We start from the raw sequence: 21,480 nt of genomic DNA, 5'->3' as shown, positions 1-21,480 counted from the left end.
TTGAGATGTGTAATTTGTGAAAAAAACATAGATTTCATCAAATTGTAACATTCTGTCATAAAGAGGAAATGTTCAACTTAATGAATAACACGTTTTACCATCTCAATACTAAATTAAGTCCCAAATAAAGTAACAGGGTTGACAATTTCATTTTAAATCAGCCATAAATCCCATTGCAACAGGGAATGGAAGCATGTTGTGTGCAACAGGTAGGGGCAAGAAAATGTTAAAACATTTCTAGCCTGTCTATGGTTAACAGGGTTGAAGTGTTATGCTTGACCAGCTCAGTTTTACACCACTAAACACCAGAAAATGTCCAGAAAGGGTAGAACCAGCTCACCTGCTTTTACATTATGATTTGACTATTAGATGTTCAATGTTCCTATTTTTGAATGAATCACTAATCATATGAAATAAATAATCTTAAGATATGTCTTTGTCAAAGCAACAAAGTAAGGGATGGATCGGAATTTACAGAACGGTTACCTGGAGGAAAATGGGGGAGGGTTACGCTTTTTTCAATTTCAGTCAAGGGGAGGGTTAAGTATTTTTTAAATATAGTTTAGGGGAAGGTCATGTCATTTGGAATTGATAAAATGTCAATATTTCTCAATGTTTTAGAATTAGTTGCTTATTAGGCTATACACTGAGTATACAAAACATTAGGAATACCTTCCCCCTTTTCCCTCAGAACAGCCTCAATTCGTCGGGGCATGGACTCTGTTCAAAGGCACTGACATTTTGCACATGGATTAGCCTATAGCCTATGTTCTGTTCAATTTGAGGAGAACTGCTTTGATAGCTTGCTACTACTAAAATGTATTTTATTAAAAACAATATGTGTCTTGCCCATGATGTATTATCAGAGTTATTGAATTCACAATAAGCCAGATTCAAGTAACTTACATTGTGGTGTGTGCCTCCTAATTGTCCCTAGAATTTCTAAGCAAACAGCTGGAGGCAGGGCTTTCTCCTATAGATCTCTATTTTTATGGAATGGTCTGCCTACCCATGTGAGAGACGCAGACTCGGTCTCAACCTTTAAATCTTTATTGAAGACTCATCTCTTCAGTAGGTCCTATGATTGAGTGTAGTCTGGCCCAGGAGTGTGAAGGTGAACGGAAAGGCTCTGGAGCAACGAACCGCCCTTGCTGTCTCTGCCTGGCCGGTTCCCCTCTCTCCACTGGGATTCTCTGCCTCTAACCCTATTACAGGGGCTGAGTCACTGGCTTACTGGTGCTCTTTCATGCCGTCCCTAGGAGGGGTGCGTCACTTGAGTGGGTTGAGTCACTGACATGATCTTCCTGTCTGGGTTGGCGCCCCCCCTTGGGTTGTGCCGTGGCGGAGATCTTTGTGGGCTATACTCGGCCTTGCCTCAGGATGGTAAGTTGGTGGTTGAAGGTATCCCTCTAGTGGTGTGGGGGCTGTGCCTTGGCAAAGTGGGTGGGGTTATATCCTTCCTGTTTGGCCCTGTCCAGGGGTATCATCGGATGGGGCCAAAGTGTCTCCTGACCCCTCCTGTCTCAGCCTCCCGTATTTATGCTGCATTAGTTTATGTGTCGGGGGGCTAGGGTCAGTTTGTTATATCTGGAGTACTTCTGTCTTATCCGGTGTCCTGTGTGAATTTAAGTATGCTCTCTCTAATTCTCTTTCTCTCTCTCTCTCGGAGGACCTGGGCCCTAGGACCATGCCTCAAGACGACCTGACATGATGACTCCTTGCTGTCCCCAGTCCACCTGGCCGTGCTGCTGCTCCAGTTTCAACTGTTCTGCCTGCGGCTATGGAACCCTGACCTGTTCACCGGACGTGCTACCTGTCCCAGACCTGCTGTTTTCAACTCTCTAGAGACCACAGGAGCGGTAGAGATACTCTTAATGATCGGCTATGAAAAGCCAACTGACATTTACTCCTGAGGTGCTGCACCCTCAACAATTACTGTGATTATTATTATTTGACCATGCTGGTCATTTATGAACATTTGAATATCTTGGCCATGTTCTGTTATAATCTCCACCCGGCACAGCCAGAAGAGGACTGGCCACCCCTCATAGCCTGGTTCCTCTCTAGGTTTCTTCCTAGGTTTTGGCCTTTCTAGGGAGTTTTTCCTAGCCACCGTGCTTCTACACCTGCATTGCTTGCTGTTTGGGGTTTTAGGCTGGGTTTCTGTACAGCACTTTGAGATATCAGTTGATGTACAAAGGGCTATATAAATAAATTTGATATGATTTGGTGCTGAAATTTGAAGCAGCAGCCGCAGCACTATCAATCAGAAATGGACTGCTCATAGTGCTGAAAGTAGGCAAATTCGAGTAGACATAAATCATATCAACTTCTTTATTTTAATTAGACTTCACTAACAAGTGGGCTTTGTGTTGGAGCTCTTTCTTCCTTTTTAAGAAATAATTGATTTTGGTAATTTGTGTGGTATTAAAAGATTCTGCTAATATGTAAAATGATGTAGAATTGCATTAAATGTTTATAAACTGCTATTTTTTTCTCTGACCTGCAAAAACGATTATATATTCATGCAATGCTTTTACTATAAAAAAAGATTTTCCCACCACTACTCTTGTCCACAGTGGTCTGTGAACCCACAACCTTCTGATATCAAAATTCTGGCGTTGCCATGTATTGCTTACAGGACAAAGAACAGTTTGTAAAACTCCATATCTACAGTGCCTTCAGAAAGTATTCATACCCCTTGACTTATTCCACATTTTGTTGTGTTACAGCCTGAATTCAAAGTTAATTAAATATGTATTTTTTCTCACCCATCTTCACACAATACCCGATAATGACGAAGTGAAAACATGTTTTTAGACATTTTTCCAAATGTATTGAAAATTAAATAGAAAAATATCTAATTTACATAAGTATTCACATCACTGAGTCAATACTTTGTAGAAGCACCATTGGCAGCGATTCTTCAAGCTCTGTCAAATATGCTGTTGATTATTGCTAGACTTCAGGTCTTGCCATAGATTTTCAAGTAGATTTAAGTCAAAACTGTAACTCGGCCTAGAAACATTCACTGTCTTCTTGGTAAGCAACTCCAGCGTAGATTTGGCCGTGTGTTTTAGGTTATTGTCCTGCTGAAAGGTGAATTCCTCTCCCAGTGTCTGGTGGAAAGCAGACTGAACCAGGTTTACCTCTAGGATTTTGCCTGTTCTTTGCTCCATTCCATTTATTTTTTATCCTGAAAACCTCCCCAGTCCTTAATGATTACAAGCATACATGATGCAGCCACCACTATGCTTGAAAATATGGAGAGTAGGACTCAGTAATGTGTTATATTGGGTTTGCTCCAAACATAACACTTTGTATTCAGGACAAATAGTGAATTGCTTTGCCCCATTTTCTGCAGTATTACTTTAGTGCCTTGTTGCAAATTTTGGAATATTTTTATCCTGCACAGGCTTCCTTTTCCCACTGTCAATTAGGTTAGTATTGTGGAGTAAATAAAATGTTGTTGAGCCATCCTCAGGTTTCTCCTGTCAAATACATTAAACTCTTTAACTGTTTTACAGTCACCATTGGCCTCATGGTAAAATCCCTGAGCAGTTTCCTTCCTCTCTGGCAACTGAGTTAGGAAGGAGGCCTGTATCTTTGTAGTGACTGGGTGTATTGATACACCACCCAAAGTGTAATTAATAACTTCATTCTCAAAGGTATATACAATGTCTGATTTTTTGTTGTTTTACCCATCTACCAATAGGTGCCATTCTTTGCGAGGCATTGGGAAACCTCCCTGGTCGTTGTGCTTGAATTTGTGTTTGGAATTCACTGCTCGACTGAGGGACCTTACAGATAATTCTGTGTGGGGTACAGAGATTAGGTATTCATTCAAAAATCATGTTAAACACTATTACTGCACACAGAGTCTGTGCAACTTATTATGTGACCTGTTAAGCACATTTTTACTCCTGAATTGATTTAGGCTTGCATAACAAAGGGGATGAATACTTATTGACTGAAGACATTTCTGCTTTCAATTTTTTATTAATTTGTAAAAAAAATAATTACAAACATAATTCCACTTTGACATTAATGCTGTATTGTGTGTAGGCCAGTGACCAAAACATCTCTGTTTAATCCATTTTAAATTCAGGCTGTAACACAACAAAATGTGGAAAAGGTCAAGGGGTGTGAATACTTTGAAGGCTCTGGTCTGGTCTGTCCAATAAGTGAGGGTAAACGGTAGACATGTTCTCTGCTATCCACTTTGTTTTAATTATTATTTTTGGTATAGGGTCATTTTTTTGTAGTTCTTCAGCGTTCAGGGAGGGTTTATGTAAAATATATTTTGCTGCAGTGAGGTCTGCTTTTCTCCATGTAACCCTTATTTGAAATAATGTTCACTCCCTAACTAGGGCTTTACAACAATGGTAAAAACTTTGAGATTTTGGGGATAAGTGGGTTAAAATCTTCCTGGAAGTCACAGAGGGACATGTAAAAATGCTGAATTTTGGCACTTTAGCAACTCTTTATTCAAATAAAAAATCTGATTTATTGAATTCTCCATGTGGTCTATATTAAAGGGAACTTCATTGAATATAACAGGCTTTTAACATTTCAGGCTTTTAAAATGTCTACTTAAAATATCAAAGGAACGCAAAAGGCACTCATTTTGTGGAACGATCCAGTAACAGTACACCCAGTAACAGTACAAGTCCTGTCCCTGAGTCACCAGTAACCTCTTACACAACACAACGGAGGCCAGGCAATTCCTCCCTCCATACTCTCTGGATTGGGTCAGGTTACCAGTTATGTAATTCACTTCATATCAGAGCCATGTTCCAAACCATAGAAAATGTACACCTTCTCCTTTCTTTGAGGTAGTCACTGATCTGCATGTGATTGGATAAATGAAAGCAGGGACATCCTGTTGTATAATCAGTCATTCTGCTTTCATCAATCCAACCCAGGCAGATATTAGAAAACTTCAGCAAAGCGAAGACATTTTATGATGTGTGTTTCTTCATGGTCTCCAGGGGAAAACATATCCCTATCACACTTCAAAGAAACATAATCAATACCAATGTTCACATATAAACCCATTGGAACTAACTGTCCCAGTTATCAGAGAATAACACAGGCACATGCACAGACCAGTCAGTTTGTCTAGAAAGCAAGGGTTCGAGTCTGCTTACGAATACTCTGAATTCTCAACCAACACGTCTCGAATATCACACGGCAGAATAATTATCCACTGGAGCATCAAATGAGTCAATTACCACTGAGTCCCACACATATATTTGAAAAACAATGAAAAGTTAGTTAACAAAATGACAGTAAACAGCACAAAATGTAATTCAGTTACCAAACTTTGCATTTCTTCAAGTAAATGTATTTTCGTAACATTTTCTGAAGAAACAGGAAAAAGTTTCTGCACACTTCCAGTCAGATGCAAATGATCTTAATTATAGCTGAGCAATAACAAATCAGCTGTGGGTTTGCGGTAGATTCTGCCTATTATCTACAGTAACATTTTCTGTGCAAAATATTAAAAGTAGTCCTTGTGCATGCAATCATTGTTTTCTGTTTGACATACATTTTAAAGTCGAAGATCTGAGTCTCAGCATCACTCGGTTACCGTGGAATAGTTCCAGTCTTGACTTCAGTTCCCCTGGCAGAGACCATCATGGCTGCAACATTGCTTGATGCATCACTATGGCGAAATAAAGATTACATTTGGGAGAATTATAAACTCAAATACATTGTCATTAGTGCCATTTCACTACTCTCTCCTTCCACTCGGTCTCTCTTGTAGTAGTCTTTACATCCTGTACTAGTGGGAGCAATCTCTCCCCCCCCCCCTTCTTTCCATCTCTGCTGTAGTAAAATAAACCAATCCATTTGTTATCTTCATCACAGTCCTTTTCAGTTCAGTTTCTCCTGCAGTGGATTACAATAATCTCCCATTCACCTCCCTTACAGACTCACTTGCAGTCTTTAGACTGAGTAAATAAAATCCATCTCCATCTTTCTCCCTCTCCATCCTCTCAGTCTCTCCGGTAGTGAAAGACATTGTAGCCAAGCTCCACCATGGCCCCGACCAGCATGGCCCAGAGGGGGACACACACCACACTGAGCCAGATGTCCGTCAGCCTCTCCAACCGGGCGCACAGCGTCAGACAGAAGCCCAGTTTCAGCAGCATTGCCACCAGGTACAAAACCCTCTGCCGCAGGTTCTGCTGGTCGTCCCGTGGGTCATAGCCGGGCTTGCACCGACCCGCCATCTTCACCACCAGCATAAGGATGAGAATGGTGTCAAATGTCCATACAGGGAGGAAGATGAGGAACCAGTTCCAGTGGATCTTGGAGTCCAGTTTGAGGACCAGCATGATGAGGAATATGATGGTGAAGGTCCATGACAGGAGGACTCTCTGGGCCAGAGACATTCTCATTTAAGTGAGGGGTGGCCTGGAGGGGGAACGTTAACTGTGACACTGGCAGGTTCTGGTCAAGCGTGAGATGAGCCTGAAGGTGGGACACACACACACAACTAGGATGAGAGACAATATTTGCTAAACATGCCGAATTACACTGGTTGTAGTAGGAGGAAGTAGCAATGTTGTCTTCCTGGCAATGGTGGATCATCATCATGATCAATCTAGTTTGCCATTGATATGACAATTTCCACTTAGTCAATTAATGACAACAATATATTGGTTAGCGTATTTAGCTATAGTTCAGCAACTGCCGGTAGCTAGCTAGTCGAATTTCGCCAAATCTAATCTAGCCGAATTGACATTTGAGACAGGCAGCCATTCTCCTTACCTGGATCAGAGGATTTGTCACCCAAAAAATGTATCTGTAAAATCCATATCATGAATAATACTGTGTTTTCATTGGAAGTTGGTTACGACATGGCTACCGCATTTTCTAATGTTTAGGTTTATCTTCCGGGAGTAGTTAGTGGAAAATAAATTGGACCCTCCTATAAACCACTACGATGAAATATTGTCTGTCAATCATACAAAACACCCCTCTGATTGAAGGAAAATAAAAACGTGAAACCGTAAAGTACACAAACGCTGTCCATACTTTGTTTAGTTCAGTCAATAAATTAAATTAAATATCGTCTATTATATCACAGATAAGCCATTATATTGTCCAGACCCTCCATTGGCCACTCTAACATTGAAAATAAATGTCTTCAAAAATGGAAGGAAATGGGGAGGCAAGATCAGGTGGGACCCTTCTAGCCAATGAAAGGGCAGATACGAGTGTGATAACAGGCACAACTTCGGCATAAAGTGTTTTCTCTCAAAATGTCTACTTAAATCCGTACACTCGTAACAACCTAAGTATTGTGAAACTTTTATTTGCTCAAAAAAGCCACACGAAACAAATAAACCATGACATTTTTTTGTTTACTAAATTCGACAGTCATTGACCTCCATACAAAAACTCCTCACTTAGTGGCCGAATAAAACGCCACCTGCTGGAGAAGACAGATTTTGGGCCCAGTTATCCCTCGCATCGCCTCTGCCTCTGATTATATTGACAAGATAGACATGTGACCGCTCTAACAATGGAAATAAATGTTGTCCTCACAGATGGAAGGCAGACGGTAGGAGGCGAGATCAGGTGGGACCATTCTAGCCAACGAGAGGGCAGATACGTGTGTGAGCAACACGCCATAGAGATAGTTAGGACACAATCTTTGTATCTGTGCCATTATAAACTGGGTGGTTCGAGCCCTGTATGGCCGTGGTATATCAGACGGGTATAGCACGGGTAAGGCAAAATATACATTTTTTACTGCTCTAGTTGCGTCGTGCCTAAGAACAGCCCTTAGCCGTGGTATATTGGCCATATACCACACCCCCTGGGCCTTATTGCTTAATTATAGCATCTGTAACAGCATTGGCAGCGCCTTCGAGGCCATCTCCATTTTTTATAAATAGTTCACATTTAAACATCCAGTCAAATATCTGTCTCATTGTTCTATCTGTGGTAGTAGTAGTATGTCGCTAGGTAACGATGTAAATTACAGCACTTTTTATGAACGTGTATGTTGTTTACCATATCATGGGCAGGAGGATCTAACAATGGGAATTCCAAATCACCTGTTGTATTCACCTCTGTCACTCGGTCGCGTTTTTGCCATTGTTAATAAAGCAATTGTTCACGAGAGGGCGTGCTAAACAACAGTTGTTTAGCACGGCTGTGCTGCGGTCATATGAACGCCCTCTAGTGTACAACTACTTTAAAACCTCTTAAGGATCCAACCCTTTTTATCACCTTTCGCCTAAAATTACATACCCAAATCTAACTGCATATAGCTCAGGACCTGAAGCAAGGATATGCATATTCTTGATACCATTTGAAAGGAAACAGTTCGAAGTTTGTGGAAATGTGAAATTAATAATGAAAGCTCTGCGTGTAACAAATCCGGTATCAGGATAAATAAAAAGCAAGGTCTGCTAACTTTCTTTAATTATGTTTAATTAACGCAAACAATGAATGGCAAATGCAATTTTCGTATATACGGGTTCGCTGTATCTCCACGCAGGGTATAACAGGGAACTGGCAGGAAGTACGTAAACAGCTGTTCTTATACCGTGATGACGTAGTTCCAACGCGTCTGTTGGCCTATCACAGTAGAGGCTGAGCGCGGTTTAGACTTTGCCCAGCCTATGCTGGCACTCGGACTTGTCCAAGTCCCTTAGTGCTCTCCTCTGTCCACATCTGGTTGTTGGGTAGATTAGATCCGTCTTGTGTCTGTCGATTCTACACTGAAACAGTTCCTAATATGGTATTGTCCAGTGCCCTACCCCCCCTGGTTGGCCTAGAGAGATGCACCCCTCACCTCTCCAGATTTACCACAGCTTTTATGGCCTGTCACTCAATGTTGGTCAGTCTTTACACACATACATCTGTATTGTTTGTGTGTGTGTGTGTAACAAAACAATATTCATACAATATGGTAGCAGGCTATAGTGCATAAACATAAATCCTAACAATTACAATGGCAATGATGCCACCGAGTGATTGCTTACAATTGCTTTTCTACAACTGGTTTACATTTAAATAAAAAACGTTATTTTGATAAATAGGCTACTTTTTCAGTCGTTAAGTCTTTTTGTTCTATATCTATGGACGCCACACAGTTGTTCATTCTAAAGGTTCCGTTGCCAGCACTTATCGCTTGCTAGCTAGCCAACTACAGTTAACACAGTCAATTCAAACCATGCAGCTAGAATATCAGCAAAGTAGCTGCATTTCATTTCATTTGACCTGTTTTTCTATTGGCATTTATTTGCATATATAGATTAAAATTATGTTGATTCATTTCGACTGGCTGAGAAAAGATGTCCTTCTAGTCCTGATACATAAATTCAAAATAGGACAGTGGAGATCGAATTTCAATATTGAAACAATGCTGCAAATGTCAAGAGACAGACAGCAATGTTTGTACAAACCCCGGTTGTTACAAACCAAATGTTAGGCTAGAAGCAAGGGGAAATAATGTCTATATGCGTTTTACAGTGGAGATCAAGCTAATGAATTGGCTGGGCTGAAGGGACACTGGATGCGCAGGAAATTCTCAGATGGAACGGAAAACAAGATGCCCATTTTTGCGTTATAGGAGTACCCATGCTAAACGTTTTTTTAGTATGTGTCTTGTTTTGGACACTTTGTACAAAATAATAAAATGCAGTACTACAGGATATTTCTTAAAGTAGCTCTTTATTAGCCAGCTATAACTGGCATGTTAACGTGATTGTGAAGTCGTATTTTTGTAGTTGAAGCATCATTCTCTGTAGCCTTGGCGGGGCTGTGGCTAGTGGTTTCCTCATAATTGACTCAAGGGGCTTGTGGTCGGATTCCACAATGACTTGTTGTCCATATATGTACTGATGGAAACGTTTACATCCGAACAGAATGGTGTAGAGCTCCTTTTCGATTTGAGCATAGTTGATTTCACAGTCTGTGAGAGATCTGGAAGCGTAGCCGATGGGCTTTCCTTCTTGAAGTAGCACTGCACCTAGTCCATACTTCGACGCATCCACTTGGAGTCTGAGGTCTTTGTCGGGGTCGTAGTAGGCAAGGATTGGTCCTGGTTCTCTCGTGATCAAGTCTTTCACATTCTGGAAAGCAATGTCGTGTTGCTTGTCCCAGAGAAACTCACTGGACTGCTTTAGCAGTTGACGCAGGGGTGCATTAGCATTGGAGAGGCTGGGTGCGAACTTGGCTAAGTAGTTGACCATGTCAAGCACTGTTTCCAGCTCTGCACGGTTCTTTGGTTGCTCCATTTCTTTTATGGCTAAGATCTTCTGTGGATCTGGCTTTATTCCAGTCGCTGTAAGAAGATGTCCGAAGTAGCTGACCTCTCTAGCGCCAACTGTGCTCTTCTCGGGGTTGAGCTGGACTCCTCTCTCGTGGGACCTTTGCAGCATCACGCAGAGGTTTCGGTCGTGCTCCTCTTTGGTTCGACCATAGACAAGGATGTCGTCCACAATTGCCACAACTCCGTCGAGGCCTTCGTACACTTCGTCGATCTTTCGCTGAAACTCGTCTTGGGCTGAGATAATCCCAAAAGGCGACGGAACCTGTAGCGTTCAAACGGTGTGTTGAATGGTGTGAGCTTAGATGACTCTTCTGTGAGCTTGATAGCCCAGTAGCCTGATCTAGCGTCCATGACACTGAAGTAGTGTGCTCCCGCTAGCTTGTGTGTGATGCCATCTAGCGTCGGTAAAGGATAATGGGGGCGTTTGATAGCCTTGTTCAAGTCTCTTGGGTCGAGGCATACTCGGAGCCTGCCTGTGCGTGGTTTCTCCACCACCACTAAAGTGTTTACCCAGTCAGTCGGTTCTGTAACCTTGGTGACTATGTCAGATTGCTCCATGCTCTCCAACTCTTTCTTCAGACTGGCACGGAGAGCAAGGGGAATCTTTCTCGGTGGGTAGACCACAGGGATTGTGTCTGGGTCAAGGTGAATGGTACATTCTCCTGGGAATAATCCTATTCCTGTAAAAACATCAGCAAACTCCTCCAGTACATTGTCTGTCTCTACTGGTGCTGTCACTGATAAAACTACCTTGATGAGGTCCATGTCTAAACATGCTTTAAGACCTAGCACTGCAGGTGCTCTATTGTCAACAACATAAAAGTCCAACATCATGTCACTTTCCTTGTATTTGCATTTGAGTGCATGTGCCTTTTACTGGGAGCTGTTCACCACCATAACCAGTCAGTCTGCACGTGGTGGGCTGTAGCTCGCATTCAGATGTCAAGCTGCGGTACTTATTCTGAGGAATAATGTTTACTTGTACACCAGTGTCTAGTTTGAACTTTAGCTTTGTGCCTTGTGTTCCTATCTGAATGTCAGCAAAGGCTTGCTCTGTCTCTTATATTTGACTTTTCTGTGTCACTGAATCAATAAACAGTTCATCAGCGTTTGACTCTTTGATTGACATTTCATCTTCACTCACTGTGTGTACTGTTTTTCCATGGTAAGCTCTGCACACTTTTGCAAAGTGATTCCATTTTCCACATTTAGTACACTGTTTGCCTTTAGCTGGGCAATTTCCTTGTTCGCCATGCACTTTGTATCTACAACATCCACATGTTTTGGGGCGTTTTGAGTCTGTGTCTCTCTGTTTTGGAGTTATGTCTCTCTCCGTTCTAAAACGCGCTCTCTGCGCACCGGAGGTGTGCTTTGATGTCTGCCTGACTGCATGCACTGCTTGTTCACGTGATGCGCTAGTGCTGCAGCGAAAAATGGTTTTCATCTGAGCCTGTGGTAGCTCGTGAGATCTGGCTATGTCGATAGCTTTGTCCAGCATTACCTCAGACCCAACATTCAAAAGTTTCTCTCTCGCTCGCGGTGAATCTATTCCAAATACAATACGGTCCCTGACCATCTCATCCTTGTTTGCATAATCACAGTCTTTCACAAGCAGACGCAGGTCTGTCACAAACTGTTCAAAAGACTCGCTAGCTCCCTGTACTTTCTCATGGAATTTGTACCTAGCGAATATCGTATTGGTCTTTGGCACAACATATGCTTCAAAACGATCGTAGTGTTTCTCTGCCTTTTTCACCGATCCAGAGGAGCAGGTAGCTACACTTTTCCTCTTCTCCTCTTTCCTTCAGAGGACCCGTGAACATTAGCTCCACATGCTGTTTGTATTTACGCCATGCATCGGGTAAGTTTGTAGACTCCCAGTCCATTCGAGGTGAAGGAACTCCAGTAAAATCCATCTTGTAAGACCTTTTACTCTGACACCATGTCTTGTTTTGCACACTTTGTACAAAATAATAAAATGCAGTACTACAGAATATTTCTTAAAGTAGCTCTTTATTAGCTAGCTATAACTGGCATGTTAACGTATCGCCAACCAGGATCAAACTGACCATGACCTAACCATTTGGGTGGTCTTAACCAATCATAGCACAGTATGATATGGCGGTAAAATGCATCCAATTATAATTCAGTATGTTTACACATGAATATTACAGTATGGTTTAGAATATGTCTCAACCAATCACAATGCTTTTTTTGACCAACCCTTTGTAGAACAATGTTTTTCAGCCGCCATATTGATGCTCGAAGGTAGAACGGGGATAAAGACCTTAAACCGGGGCTTGTGACTGTTTCATCTAAAGTATACTATAGGGGCTTGGGAATATAATGACATTGCTAAAGTAGGCACATATGTTGTAGGAAACAACTTTGCCATCATCATATTGTCAAATTTACTTTAGACAGATCGCAATGTTGTCATTAGCTAGCAAAGCTTGTGAAAAATAGATAGCAATGCTAATGTTAGCTAGTTAAAATCTGGAGGTCTCCCCTCAATCGTAGTTAGGTAGTGTCGTGGAGAATCGTCTCAGAAATATAACACTCTTACAAGAACTTGTGAATTCAATATTGGCTTTTAATACAAGTTATCAAGAGCCGTGCTGGTCCGCGGAATAGCCGACCCTTCTTAGCACTGGCTGTGTTCTTATACACATACAGCATATGAGTCCATCCCACATGCAAATGAAGTTCCTTCCCTCAGTCCATCTGCCACCATTATCTTTTAGTTTAAGCTTCCTGCTAGTTCACGCCCAATAACGCCCATATCTGCTTTCAGTTAGGTTATAATGGCTATAGGTTATAGTGGCAGGACCCTTTCTTGTCCTAAAAATAATATATGTCCATCTATCCTATGGGCCTATGTCTTTGGCCTTCGTACTTATGTTTAGCTTGGTGTGCTCTTTGGTATGTTTGCCCTTATTAGGACCAGCAGACTATGTGTCCCTCTAACATTAGTATGTCCAGCTGTCCTATGCACTTAAGTGTCGCCTTCTCCTCCTGTAGTCTGATGTCCACCTGTCTTTGCTCTATAGTATTATATCTGTCCCTATATGTGACAATAACTCCCACAGTAGCTAACGTTATACTGCATCTAAAGTCAATCTGGCGACAAAACGTTTCCTCCTACTAATTATTTGCCTTTAGAAATGTCATCGTGTTTTCAAGCCACAGTAATGCACTTTAGAAATAAATCTCCATCACCGCCCAATGTGGATGCATTGAGTAGAATGCTCAGTTGGGCATTAGTCCTAAAACTTTATCAATAAAGCGTCACAATAAGGTGCTAAGGGCTAGATTTGCCTGCTGAGGGGCAATGAGATCCTCAGCTAAAAGCATTGACAATTTGGTGCCGTTTTCAAGGTGTTGTTAAATAAATGTTAACTACGATCAACAAAAATACAAACGCAACATGTAAAGTGTTGGTCCCATGTTTCATGATCTGAAATAAAGATCCCTGAAATGTTCAAATTTTGAGCAAAAATTTGTTTACGTCCCTGTTAGTGAGCATTTCTCCTTTGCCAAGTTAATCCATCCCTTTTACAGGTGTAGCATATCAAGAAGCTGATTAATATATTGTAATGAAACAGCAGGGCGCGGGTCTCGAACCCTCGACCTTCTAGCCCGAGGTCCGGTGCGCTATTGACTGTGCCGCAAAAGCATGCTCGTGCGGCAGAGTCGATTTCCGCGCTTATAAACACAGGGTCGTTACAATATTGATAAAAGTCATCTTGTCCGAAAGAGATTTACAAGGTTATCAAAACGTCACGCCAGGGTAAGCCTACACATAACACAGCCCTTTAAGTGTTAGGTTTTATGGGTATTATGACCCCTCCTCTTAAACGAAATGACGGTTTACCTCTTATCCAATCATCGTTCCCTTATGCCATAGTTTGTACATCTCTTTTTTTTTCTTTTTTTTTTATCCCATTTTCTTCCCAATTTTCGTGGTATCCAATCGCTAGTAATTACTATCTTGTCTCATCGCTACAACTCCCGTACGGGCTCGGGAGAGACGAAGGTTGAAAGCCATGCGTCCTCCGAAGCACAACCCAACCAAGCCGCACTGCTTCTTAACACAGCGCGCCTCCAACCCGGAAGCCAGCTGCACCAATGTGTCGGAGGAAACACCGTGTACCTGGCCCCCTTGGTTAGCGCGCACTGCGCCCGGCCCGCCACAGGAGTCGCTGGAGCGCGATGAGACAAGGATATCCCTACCGGCTAAACCCTCCCTAACCCGGACGACGCTATGCCAATTGTGCGTCGCCCCACGGACCTCCCGGTCGCGGCCGGCTGCGAACCCAGAGACTCTGGTGGCGCAGTTAGCACTGCGATGCAGTGCCCTAGACCACTGCGCCACCCGGGAGGCCCTAGTTTGTACATCTCAATTGTTATATTGCTTAAATAGGTCTCTCATTAGTATCTTTTTCATAATTTTAGGCAATGTTGGAATGATGCATTTCACTGTTTTGCTTACTTTGTGTATTATAATTAGCTCATGTGCTTTTCTTCACCAGGAGGGGACACTATATAATGTTTTTAGGGGTCTGTAACCATGTTTGCCAGTGACAGTTCCTTCCCATTCAAATACTGTATTCTCTTTCAACAAGAAGTTTAGTAATAGACCCATGTAATTTCGTTTGATATAGCCAGGGTTGTGCTGTCTGTGCGTTGGTATATGGTCTATAAAAGGGGATCCTCGTGATTGTATTTTCCTTACTTTTTAGAGCACCTAATAAAATACTTCAAATGGTAGGCTAACCGCATCTCTCTCTCTCTCTTTGTGTCTTTGTGTCTGTCTCTCTGTGTTGACTTAGAGAAGAGTAAAGTTAAGGCCTCAAAATCTTGCTGAATTATCTGACTAACATCTATCTGAATTTCTGTCCATTTTGAAAGTGCTGAACGAATAGGCCTACCTCTTCACAGCTCGTATGCTTGCACTTAAAAGCTAAGTGTTAATGATATAAGAACAAACATTATGAATCTACTGAACATAAACGTAATAAGGTTTGTGTATAGTTCAAAAGTTAACTCATGTCCACAAGAAGTCAGTAGAAACCATATTTGTGTAAACAAGTCAGCTATGGTTTTTAAAAAGGAAGTAAATTAAGCTGAATGAACTGCCAGACAAGTCTCCGCTGATAGCCAGGTGTAGCGGTGGTAAGGATTCACTACATGGTGCATCGCTCTTCTTCTGTTTTCTTGTATGGCTCAATTGGTAGAGCATGGTGCTTGCAATGGCAGAATTGTGGGTTTGATTTCTGGGCCGCCCTTGTGTAAAAATGTATGTTGCTTTGGATAAAAGCATCTGCTAAATGGCATGTTATATTATGAAAGGAAAGCTCTGCTGTCAGGATAGCTTTATGTAGGAACTAACAGTTTGTGGGCACCATTTGTCACTGTTATAGTGCAATAAATGTATTGTTTAGTGTCATGTAGTGTATTGGCTTTGCTGGCATGCATCTAAAAAAAAATGTTGCGTTTTCCCAACCAAGATTTACATGCTAAAATCGCCACTGTAGAGAAGTGTGCTGTTCACGGATGAATCCTGGTTTCAACTGTACCGGGCAGATGGCATCCTTGTGGGTCGAGCGGTTTGCTGATGTCAATGTTGCGAACAGAGTGCTCCATGGTGGCGGTGGGGTTATGGTATTGGCATGCAATAGCTACGGACAATGAACACAATTACATTTTATCTATGGCAATTTGAATGCACAGAGATACCGTGATGAGATCCTGAGGCCCATGAGGCTCATCCGTCGCCATCACCTCATGTTTCAGCATGATAATGCTGTACACAATTCTGTACACAATTCCTGGAAGCTGAAAATGTCCCAGATGTTCCATGGTCTGCACAATCACCAGACATGTCACCCATTGAGCATGTTTGGGATGCTCTGGATTGACGTGTATGACAGCGTGTTTCAGTTCCCGCCAATATCAAGCAACTTTGCACAGCCATTGAAGAGGGGTGGGACAACATTCCACAGGCCACAATCAACAACCTGATCAACTCTATGAGAAGGAGATGTGTCGTGCTGCATGAGGCAGATACTGACTGGTTTTCTGATCCACACCCCTACTTTTTTTTAAAGGAATCTGTGATCAACAGATGCATATCTGTATTCCCAGTCATGTGAAATCCATAGATTAGGGCCTAATGAATTTACTGATTTTCTTATATGAACTGTAACTCAGTAAAATCTTTGAAATTGTTGCGTTTATATTTTTGTTCAGTTCGGTTGTAATATAATCACCTTTTCAAGAGCATAGTCAGAACTACAAATGTTTGATTATTCCATGCAAAACAATTGCGCATATTTAGCTCTATCATCAGAGTAATTCAGCAAGTAACTTCGTGCTTTTCGTGATCGGTAAACATCAATTGATCATGTAATTTCAGATATGTGATGGTATAGCCTCACGATATCGCTCAATATTGGCCACCGCCATTAATTGGATATTTGAGTGATATAAAATAAAAGTGAGCTATACCGTGGTATGTATAGTCCTTTTTGGCCTCTGCCTGTCAAGCAGGAGAAGGGTGAAATTTGCAGATGTAGGCTACTGTTAGCTGATAATGTTTACTTTGCAAACTAGCAAACTACTGGTTGAAACTTTGTACAGTTGGCTAAACATAGTGGTGAGTAGACCTAATGTACTTTTTTCTCCAACCAATGTAGGCCTACCTAGCAAAGTTAACTAACATTATCCCCTTTTCAACATTGTTTTTAAGAGCGTATTTAATCACAATTGCTGCTAACAGACATGATAGGCTACATTGATTGATTTACCACGTCGAATTGGCTAGCTAACATATCACCTCAATATGGCTAGTTAACGAACTAACTTTAAGGAGATAAACTAGATGGCTATATACAAATATTGTTTGAGTTGCTTGCCATCTATAGTGGTGATGACCGTAGTTCGACTGACAACTTTACCAGGACGAGGGTTTGCCGATGTCAAGCTCTTTTCAAAAGCCTAATCTCTGATAAAGCAAGCTAAATGTTCTTTGCTTAGCTACATGCCAAATGGATAGGCCCTCTAGTATCTGAAATTACATGATCAATTGTTTACTGATCATGAAAAGCATGCAGTTACTTGGTGCATAACTCTGATGGAACTAAATGTGGAATAATCGGAAATGTGGTATTCTGACTGCTCTTCAAGAGGTGATATTAAAACCAAATAGTCATAACATTTATTTAATAATCTCAAGAACACGGCATGCAGTTGTCAATGGTTTTAGCAGAGCTGGTGGTCTCCTTGCCCCCAGCAGCCAAATCTAAGGCACTGCACTGTATTGTGAAGTTTTGTTGATAACGACCTATAATGGGTTATATCCATGATGAGTACTCTATCTATCTCTATGACAACAGGCACAACTCAGATATAAAGTCATTTTTTTCAAAGTTGCTTAAATGCCACGTGTGTCCACTTACTGTATATTAGTGCATTAGTAACACTCTAACCATTATGAAACTTCCTCACGTAGCAAATTAGCAATTACATTTGTTTTTGACAGTCTTTGACCGCCATACAAAAATTCCTTACTTCATGGGTTTATTTTCACGGACAGATTTATTTTTTTGTTGCCCTGAGTGAAACCTCTTGCTTTGCCTCTTCCTCTCTGATTAAATTAAGTCAATGGACTAAATAACATTTTATTTAAGAAGGCAATGGAAATCTGTACTTAGCCACTGAAGTTTTTATTAAAATCTGATATCACAAATTAATGATAATTTACAATCATGGATAAAAACTTCTAATTACAGATTTTTTTAAAAGCAAAGTATACAAAAACGGTTGAGGTAAAACATCATAAAAATAGCTTCAGTTAAAAAGGCCTTATTGAAGTCACAAGTTAAGTTAAAAAGCTTACTTCACAATATCTAGCTGTCCTAAAAAACAAAAATTTATTTACAGTTGAAGTGCCGCACAACACAGTGAATGATACAACATTCAATATCATTAAACCCTCATTTTCTCTTCCTATGTAAACAGGAAACAAACAATTACATTTCATTATTAAGTAAATCATAACATGACTGCTTTATGACCTTTGAAAAGAGGATGATAGACCGGTCCCAGAAGTATTTTAGCCATCTCTGACTATCATTTTCACGCCATACATGTTTGGCATGACAGTGAAAAATCACAGAGGGGAGAGGGAACATACAGATGGGACAAGCCAGGTTAATACATACTGAACTATGCAGGTTCTTAGAATGAGGAGCAAGATGTGACCAAATCATATTCATATACTCTATTTACTCCAAAAGCTTTTCTGGTAACTGCAGTTCTCCCAAGCTTTTGTAGAAAACCCAGACACAATCCAAGGGCCCACAGGTTATGGCATCATAGTGGTGAGAGTTAAGTTTCAAAACACACAAAACAAAACACATCCCAAAAAATGCAGACATTATCAGATCGAATCAAATGCTTACAAAAGTTCGTTTTTTCTTCTCCAAGGAAATGCTGACTAAAAAGAGGTATCTTGTGGAGAGAAGTATGGAGTGCACTTAGCCACAAAAATCCTTATAAGGACGAGGTTGCCTCTAGCCTAAAGACTTCCCTCCAATGTCTAAGCTAAGATATTTGGGGAGGGTAAGCTGATCCTACACATGTGTGCCTAAGGCGCATCTTCTACCCATGATTCCCTCTCTACACAGTGCTCTGCCTGCTCTCCCGACCATATCCCACTGACTCCGAGCAGCAGGGTGGGAATTCTATGAATATCCCATCTAAATCTGTGTCCAGGGACTCCAGCACCTGTCCAATGATGGTCTCTGGGCTGGAAGATCCGCTGGGGAGAGAGGAGGGGGCACCCTTGACCATGTCTGTGAGGGTCATTGTTACCTCCGTCTTGTGGAGGGGTCCTGGGGAGTGGAGAGGGGGGATTAAGGGGGAGGGGAGAGGAGACTCCATAGTTCCTGCCAGAGGGAAGGTTGTCGGTTAGGATCAATCAGTCTGGCAAGAATATTTTTCTTATTTTTCCTACTATGGCAACTTTTCCACCCTGCGCCTCTGGAAGTTTACAGTTTGTAGTGTATGCATAGCCTAACCTAGTAAGGACCTAGTGAGGAGGACTGAGGCCCTACCTGTGAACTGTGGAACCACACAGAGCTTGTTAGCAGAGGCGCTGGAGGTGGAGGGGTCAATTCCAGAGGCAATGTCGACGTAGGCCAGGCCCTGTTCCTCTAGGCAGGAGATGATCTCACAGGCAGAGTGGCGTCTGATGCCCCCGCTGCCCACCGAGCTGGCATCAGGGTCGTACTCTGCCACGGGCGTCAGGAGGAGAGGGATGTTGTAACTCTTAGAACGAACCACAGGGTTCTTAGATGGCTGGTCCACAGGCTGCTTAGGCCAGCACCACTGCAAACGATTCTCTATGGGAGGGACAGAGTGTGTAAGAGAAGGAGAGTAAAGGAGAGGGAAAACGTAGTGGAAGAACAGTGAACAGGGCAGTATATGTATCTAACCAAGCACACAGGAGCAGTGTGCCACGCTGCCCTCTCCAGAGTAGAGGCCGTGGGTGCCCAGGTAAGGAGAGATCACCCTCTGGACCAGAGACTCCAGACGCAGGTAGTCCTCACTCACACCCCGAGACTCATGGACACCCTACAGAGAGAGAGAGAAGACAGGTCAGAGCGTAAATGTGTGTGTGTGAGTGAGGGACATAAAGAGACAGAGAAAAGGGGAGAGAAAGACAGAGAGAGAGGTGTTCTGTACATGCCTGCAGTATAAGCAGCATTTGCGTGATGGAGGGGGGAATGCGGGCGCGAGGCCGAGACAGAGCATCCTCCAGCTTCACACTCAGAACTATGGTGTTCCTGAAATGGAGCAGAGACAGCTGTCTCACACTAGGCTCCTTACCCTGCAGAAAGAAAGGAGAGAAGAAGGGGAGAGGTAAAAAGAGGAACGGAGCGAAGGGTGAGGCGAGGGGGATGTAGGGTTATGAAAATGCAGCTAATTCCCTGAGAGAATGTTCTTCTTTATTGTCTGCTGAGAGAGAATCAGAGAGCGAGAGAGAGAGAGAGAGAACAGGTTAGAGGAGAGTCAGGACAGAGAGAGACAGAGAGATAGAGTGAGAGAGAGATGAGGAAGGAGAGTGATACCTGCACTGGGTGAAAGATGGCCTGTAGCATGTTGAGAACATCACAGAAGAAAAAGTCCCATGTCTCTGCCAGAGAGTCCAGTAACTTCTGACCTTAACACCAAAGGAGGAGCAAACCAACTGCTGTTAGTACTAAAATAATCTCACAAAGCACAGCAGTTTGGGACCTATGGCCTCAGTTGACTTTGGTGCGTTAAGCACAGAACATCACAGACCCTGACAATGGTAACCCTGACAAAGGTAACCCTGACAAAGGTAATGTAAGCTTCAGTTCAATTATTTTTATTTGGAGCACTGACTGCTCTCTCTACTGTCACTGTTAACCCATCTACTAAAATTTTATGAAAAGTAAGACACCACAAATACCTTCGTAGAATCTTATTTTGTCCCGGAGAATGACCATGCCCTTTGTCAGCAACTGGTTCTGAGTGACAGAGAGGTTCAATAAAAAAAGCATTGGTAAAAATTTATATTATGGCCCAATCAGAAACAATCTATCCATTATATTATTTCACCATTTAGCAGTAACATCACTTACCTGGAGGTATTCTGTGAAAAATGACCCCAGCTCTGTTTTCAATAGGTGCCTGAGTAAACAAAGTCAGGAGAGTTAACACACATGAACAGAGCCTACATTTGTCTAGTGCAATACACTAATAACACAAAACAGGTAAAAGCTTCAAAGCCATCTATGTGAAATTATATACTATATTATTGTGTAGACTACATTACCAAATGTATATGGACACCTGCTCATCAAACATCTCATTTGTATTTGTATTTATTATGCATAGGCAGCAGCTACTCTTCCTGCGGTCCAGAAAAATTAAGCCAGTTATACAATTTTTAAAACTTGACAATACATTCACAGATTTCACAACACACTGTGTGCCCTCAGGCCCCTACTCCACCACCACCACATAGCTACAATACAAAATCTATGTGTACGTGTGTGTATAGTGCATATGTTATCGTGTGTGTGTGTATGCATGTGTCTGTGCCTATGTTGGCTTCACACTCCCGGCTGTTCCATAAGGTGTATTTT

The 21,480-nt window shown here is 42.0% G+C and overlaps 1 protein-coding gene and 1 pseudogene across 1 annotated transcript; both read right to left on the bottom strand.

The window, feature by feature from the left end:
• Positions 1-4,459: 4,459 nt before the first annotated feature.
• LOC129862205 (transmembrane protein 60-like) lies at positions 4,460-7,178 on the bottom strand. The gene is made up of 2 exons (XM_055933629.1): positions 6,781-7,178; positions 4,460-6,480 (listed from the first exon to the last, which is right to left on the bottom strand). Exon 2 carries the CDS (start codon positions 6,405-6,407, stop codon positions 6,003-6,005), a length of 405 nt encoding a protein of 134 aa, XP_055789604.1. The 5' UTR covers positions 6,408-6,480; positions 6,781-7,178; the 3' UTR covers positions 4,460-6,002.
• A 10,833-nt stretch (positions 7,179-18,011) lies between these two features.
• Positions 18,012-21,480, bottom strand: part of LOC129862203 (proline-rich protein 5-like) — a 60,854-nt pseudogene continuing 57,385 nt past the window's right edge.

This window comes from Salvelinus fontinalis, chromosome 9 (assembly GCF_029448725.1).
Source record: "Salvelinus fontinalis isolate EN_2023a chromosome 9, ASM2944872v1, whole genome shotgun sequence".
In the NCBI taxonomy this organism is placed as follows: Eukaryota; Metazoa; Chordata; class Actinopteri; order Salmoniformes; family Salmonidae; genus Salvelinus; species Salvelinus fontinalis.
This window is presented reverse-complemented; position numbering and strand designations above follow the sequence as displayed.

Excerpts from the sequence above, each read along its gene's own strand:
- LOC129862205 (XM_055933629.1), bottom strand. The coding sequence starts at position 6,407 with ATGAGAATGTCTCTGGCCCAGAGAGTCCTCCTGTCATGGACCTTCACC.